Here is a 6614-nt window from a genome sequence, read left to right on the forward strand (position 1 = left end):
ATATCATACATTATACTTCACATTGCCATCCATGTGTCCAATTCTTCCACTAACCAACCATAAAATGTTATAATTAGAGGTAGCCACACTAAGATCATGTCTTCTTATCTTTATTTGAGAGGAAGTGGTGATGACAATGAGTAAAACGAGACAGGGACGGAAAATCCCCACGGAAATGGGGATGAGAAGAATGTTGTCTCCGTTGCTGTTTGTGGGGACGGGGACGGAGAATTTTTCTCCCTACGGGGACGGGGATGGGGAGGCATTCCGGGGAATTCTTTATTGCCAGCACATGGCAGTTCAGTTCTATCTAACTCTAGGAGATAGAGATTCCAAGCTTCCAGTGGACATCGACGATGACGAGTGCGTGGGTGATGGCACGCCGCACATCGAGAAGTTCTACTATCTTTTTCTAGGTACAAGCTGAATTTTTCCACATGCGGAGGATGCTGCAGCCTGTAGGGGACCTTATGGAGTCATTGTCGCTCTTTACTTGCTCGGTACTGTAGTCCTCAACACAAGTGACAAGGATGAGATTTATTGTTCCTACAAATTAAAGAGCCAGCTAATGTTGATGGCTGAAGTACGCAATTTCAAAGCAACTACTCTTAACCAATTCAATTTTAGAGGCCGGTTAAGCATTAGTTTAGAGGCCGTTTGGTGTGGCTCAAAGAGCAAGATTTGTCTGGTTATGATGAAACTTAGTTATCAGTTACTCAATATGCTTTTTCCATATATGGTCATAGTTCTCCCTTTTTCATAGGACCAGTACCCCTTCATATATAACATAGTCAATTACAATCCTGTTATGGTAGAAAAAAGTCACGAGCCATATGGCATTTAATATTTATTTTTGAAGAGCTTTAGTCAACGATGAACCGACAAAGAAGCCTCATGCTTTGTTTGGGATAGCTCCAGCTATATAAATTTTTTGGAGGTGGAGCTGGTTACTATAAGCTTAGAAAATCGTAGAGTTGAAGTTATGACTATGTAGAAGATATTTAGATGAGTTATTTTCTTCAAAGTTTAGATTAAAATAATTTTTGAAACTATTTAAAAATGATCTTAGTGGAGCTATAAGTCCTCTCTGGGCTGTATGCATGCATGGTGCACGCGGAACAAACTTGTTTTAAAGCATATCTTGTCCAAATTATACGAACAACACAACACAATCAACATTATTACATTGTCGCAATACCAAAAGATGTGGGCTTAAGAAAAAGATGTACAAACAACTAACAAGGTACATGACGCATGAAGAAAACCTCAAGGACTGCATAGCTTATTCCCTCCATTCAAAGAGAGTAGGAGTGTAATATAATAATGTAACGCGCGTAAGAACGTCATAATCATGTTACTAGTAATTCAGCGGCGTGCTAGCCCCAGGCCAGCGTGAACGTCCACCAAGAACTTGCCAAACGCCGCGCGAGACGATCCACCATCCTTCCACGCCATGTCTGCAGCCTCTTTGTGTGCCATCACCTGTGCCCTGAGCTGCTCCCCTTTCTCGGACTCCATCACAAGCCTTACCTTGGCCTCTACCTCCTCCGCCGTGACCAGGCCCTGCTGCCACCCCACCATCTCCACGCCAACCCCGTACTCCTCTACCATGAACACCTTGTTCATCTTCTGCTCCGCATACTGAGGCCAGCAGAGCATCGGCACGCCCGCAGTGATCCCCTCCAGCACCGAGTTCCACCCGCAGTGCGTCACGAACGCGCCCGTCGCCCTGTGATGGAGCACGTCCACCTGCGGCGCCCAGATCTTGACGACGATGCCACGGCCGCTGGTCCTCTCCAAGAAGCCATCGGGCAGGAGCCCGTGGAGGTCCGGGTTGGCGTCCCTGCCGAACGCCTTCTCCGGGTTGTCGCCCAGAGGGGCTCGCACCACCCACAGGAACCGGTGGCCGGACCTCTCGAGGCCGACGGCGATCTCCTTGAGCTGCGCCTCCGAGTGGTTGCCCATCCCTATGCTCCCAAAGCAGAGGAACACGACGCTACGCTCTGGTTGCTCGTCGAGCCACGTGAGGCACTCGTGCTTCCCTTCTGTGCCAGCTGCCCCCTGGACAAGTGGCCCGACGCAGTACACCGGAGGCATCGTGTGCTCACTTCCGGTTCCAGCTGGGAGGAACTGCGGATCCGTGAGAGCTCCCAGTGCCCGAGCCTCTAGCGACGCGAGCGTATTCACCAGTATGCCGTCGGCCTCCATGTTGTTGCTTAGCGAGCTTACCATCTCTTTGTATATCTCGCTGTCGGGGTCCTCGAGCAGTTGCTCGAGGAGGTGAGAAGCCGGCATGGGTGGGGCGCCATGGAAGCTGAGGGTGTCGTCTTCTAGCTCCTTGAAGCTCGGCTCGCCCTCCGCACGGATCGACGGGACCTGGAGGTACACGGCGAGGACGGAGGCGTTTGTGGTGAAGAAGATGTAGGCAGGGATCCCGAGCTCCCTGGTGACGTCGAGTGCGGCGTTGGACACCGAGTCCACGATCACCGCGTGGATGCTCCGTGGAGGCATGGTGCGGAGGAGCTCGTCGAAGGGCTTGTTGTAGCGCCTAATCAGCTCGAAGTAGCCGAGGAACAGGTTCACGTCGTTGGTGATGGTGGGAGGGTCGGGTATCCGAGGGAGCGTGTGGAAGGTGACCGCCGGATTGGAGGATGCGATGATGCTGCCGACCGCGGCGGCCATGTCGGGGTTCTGTTCCTTGGTGGCGTCGATGACCGCGACCACGACGGTGTAGCCCGCCTCCAGGATGGCATCGGCGAGCTGCATCATGGGTCTGAAGTGGCTGACGGGCAGGCCGGGGTAGAGAACCACGGTCTTCTCCATGGGAGGCTGCTAGCTACCTTTTCTGGCAAGCCGGCGGCAAGGAGCAAGATAGGTGTCCGAGTAATCGAGTGCTGAATTGAAGATTAGAGGCGACGGATAGCGGTTCTGTGACGATACACGACTGTGCATGGATTGCGATACATGGTACCACGTCGAAGCCTTTGTCAGACACGTGTGAATGCGTGGTAAAAATTTCGTAGCGATCGACAAACGACGGGTGAGCCACCCATGGCCATGCAATGCAATTGTGGACCAGACCACTTGTCTGTCTGGGCATCATAATTCATGTTGAAAGTCTTGCACTTTGGACTTTGGAGAGAAGAACCATTATTCTTCTATGTGTGAAAAAGTTTCAGCTGGACACAAGGGTGCTGTCATTTTTAGATAATGGAGGCGATCTTCGGTGCGTGTCAACACCACCAAAGATTTGTTATTGCTGTGATGCTATTATGTTGGCCATTCATGATGTATAACAATCTTCACCACCGCTCTATCCTTAGGCCCGTTTGGAACACAAGAATTTCACAGGAAACAATTCAATTTCACAGAAAAAACACATGTAACGAACATGGCACCATTTATGCCATTTCGAGTGATTTTGGTGATCGAATGACAACACAATACTTGGACTAATATGATTGTTAAGATGATCATTCTCAGGCTTTTAGGTTCAAGTGATGACAAAAAGAAAGAGAAGATAGGCGTAGCAAGGCCCGAAGGGCCGCCCCTACGCGGGTCTCAGGGCAGCGCCTTGAAAGCTCTTCGGATCAGGAGCACCGAAAGAACCGATGCCTAAGAATCGGTGCATCTGATGCTTGTCGGAAGAACCGGCGCTATGAAGTTTGGTGCAGAAGGGAATCGAAGCCAAGTCAGCCTATAGGCACCGGTTGAACCGACGGGTCAAAAAGGGGGCATCGGTGCATTGGGCGTCCTATGTTCCAGAGACGATGTCAAGAGCCCAGGACAATTCTTCAGCACCGTTTGAACCGGTGATGCATCGGTGCATACCATCGGTGTAATGACGTCAGCTGTCAGGAGAAGATTCTTAAGCACCGGATGAACCGGTGATGCATCAAAACAAAGCATCGGTTCAACCAGTGGTCACTGCGTCAGCTGTCAGGACTTCAACGGCTACTTCGGTTTGTGAGTGACCGGAAGAACCGACGCTACCCCTGCCAGAGGCATCGGTTCTTTTGGTGATACGCAGATTTTCAGCTGACCGTTGGAGCAACGGCTACAAGACTTGGTGGCCTATATATACGCCTCACCCCGGCCATTTGAAGTTTGCTAGAGTTGCTGGACATCCCACACACACCCAAGAACATCTCCAAGCCATACAAAAGCATCAAGATCATATTCTTAGCCCTTAGCACACTTTGAGAGTGTTGTGTAAAGGATTAGCTCTTAGTGAATGAGATTGCAAGGCTTAGAGCCTTTGTGCTATGGTTCATTAGCGAACCAAAACAAGAGCTTGGTGCGCCGGCACCTTGGAGCGTGAAACTCGCCGGCAACGTTATCGACCCTCCGACTTGGTGTGGAGCGGCGACGACATCTTTGTGCGGGGGACGTGGAGACCCCCATCCTTTGTGGAGAAGCTCCTTAGTGGAACCCGGGGCCAAGGTGACCGTGATTGTGTTCACGGAAGAGACTTGGTGGCCGAGTAGCAATACTCTTAGTGAGTGCTACAACAACGTGGATGTAGGTGTGCCTTTGTGGCTAACCGAACCACGGGATAAACACCCGCGTCAAGAGTTTGCTATCTCCTATCCCGCTCTTTAAGCTTCCGCATTTCATACTAGCAATTTGTGTGCCTTTACTTTCATAGAATAGTTCTTGATAGAAAAGGCTATAGGTTGCTAAACTCTTTTGGGATAGGGTTTTCTCACTAGAACAACCTAGTTGCACATCTAGATAGCATGTTTTTATTTAAGTTTTGTGCAAACTAGTTGGATCTATAGGTCTAAGTTTTTAGAGTACCTAATTCACCCCCTCCCCCTCTTAGGCTAGAGCACCCGATCACTTTCAACACAGAAATAGGAAAATTTTCCTGCATTCCAAGCGGGGCCTATACTTGCCTTATTTACTCACCCTTGCCACCATATCATATCACAATCTTCTCTAAGGCTTCATTTAGAACACATGATTTTCATAGGAATCGTGTAGGAATTTCACAAGAAAAACGTAGGAATGGGAAAATTTTCCTCCATTCCAAAGGAGGCCTAAGAGCACTGCTAATTCTTTGTTTTTTTTTGGCTAGTATGAGAAGATCTAGAGGCGCAAAACTTTCCAAAGCAATTACAAATTCTATCATATATCATGTTACATATATTTTCTTTCACGATATAAATACGGATATAGTTACAACAAGTTGGTAATTTACCCCAAAATGCTATTTTCACAAGGAAAGCTAAAATTAGAAATTTATATATGCTTTGTAGCTTGTATTACCATATTGTTTTTATAACTTATTGTTGTTCTTAAGGGGAAAAAAGAGGTCATTTCCATCTTAGATGGATGCAATTGGGGTTGCGGCCCTGTCATTAGTGCCGGTTTTCATTTATCCTCTCCACTTCATGCTCATATGTGATGAAAAGTATCATATGTTTCGTAGACGTGAATGCTGCAACTGTGGACCAGACCACTTGCCGGGCTGGCCCTGCTCTACCTGTCTCCTATTCTTCTTCCTGATTTTCATAAACCTCCATGTACTAGTACTATCCAAAGGCTGAGTCCAGATGCCGTGCATAACGTTGTTTGAACACTTTGGATACACCGTACGTAGGGTGGAATTTAAATATAAACGGTGAGATAGACGATCTGCTAAAGTCGGCAGAAATGGATACATTTTCTTAATAATCCCACAGTCTCCCAATAAGCTTTTTTTTGCCAAAAAATCCTCACTGTATCCCCCAAGTAAAAGGAGGGTCAGGCCTTTCTCAGCTACGTGTCTGTTTGGTTTGAGGTCAAACTTTAGCCGATCATATTTAGACTAATTTTGACCATATTTAAATTTAAATTTAGCTAACTATTTTTTTCTCATTCACACGACTTATTGGGGCCCTAAACAAACCATGTGATTGAGAAAAATATGTTGTTTGGCTGAAAAAACTTTTAGACTCAATTGTGGTTGAAATTAGTATAAATTTGGCCAGCCAAAGTTAGGCCTCAAACCAAACAGCCTCTGTCAAGCCCGTGCAATATTGGCGGAGCCAAGGCCTGGTCGGGCCCATCAAACATGTAGTAGATATGTTAGTAACAGTGCAATTCTAAACATTCGTTTGAGCTAATTACACTTTTGAGTCTCTAGAAAAATAAACTCATGATTAAAGTATATTATATGATAAAAATCATCTCATGATTAAAGTATATTATATGATAAACTAAATCGTAATAAAAAATAATGATTTGTTTAAATAAGACAACTGGGTCAAATTTGGTGTAAAAAAGTCACACTCGTTACAATTAGAAGCAGATGGTGTAAAAAAATCATGTCACTTTTTTTTATATGGTATTAATGGCGGAATTGGGTGGTTTATTGAAATATATATAAATGTAATTTTATTTATAATGTTTTGTAATAATATATGTCGATGATGTTGATGCAGATTTGAGCGGCAGTTTTTATTTGAACAATTATAAAGGTGGGTAATTTACATCAAACTTACATAACTGGCCTTAATAGAAACCATATAGATATTTGAATCCCATTTTAGATGAAGGATGTGTATGCATCATAGACCATACCAATGGCGTCTTCGCAAAATCCTCTGTGCCACGGCCCCCACGATCCT

At 46.3% G+C, this 6614-nt stretch overlaps 1 protein-coding gene across 1 annotated transcript; it reads right to left on the bottom strand.

The window, feature by feature from the left end:
* Positions 1-1093: 1093 nt before the first annotated feature.
* Positions 1094-2887, bottom strand: LOC120644557 (anthocyanidin 5,3-O-glucosyltransferase-like). Its single transcript, XM_039921199.1, has one exon. It carries the CDS (start codon positions 2821-2823, stop codon positions 1366-1368), a length of 1458 nt encoding a protein of 485 aa, XP_039777133.1. The 5' UTR covers positions 2824-2887; the 3' UTR covers positions 1094-1365.
* Between the last annotated feature and the right edge of the window lie 3727 nt (positions 2888-6614).

The sequence above is a fragment of the Panicum virgatum genome, chromosome 8K, assembly GCF_016808335.1.
Source record: "Panicum virgatum strain AP13 chromosome 8K, P.virgatum_v5, whole genome shotgun sequence".
In the NCBI taxonomy this organism is placed as follows: domain Eukaryota; kingdom Viridiplantae; phylum Streptophyta; class Magnoliopsida; order Poales; family Poaceae; genus Panicum; species Panicum virgatum.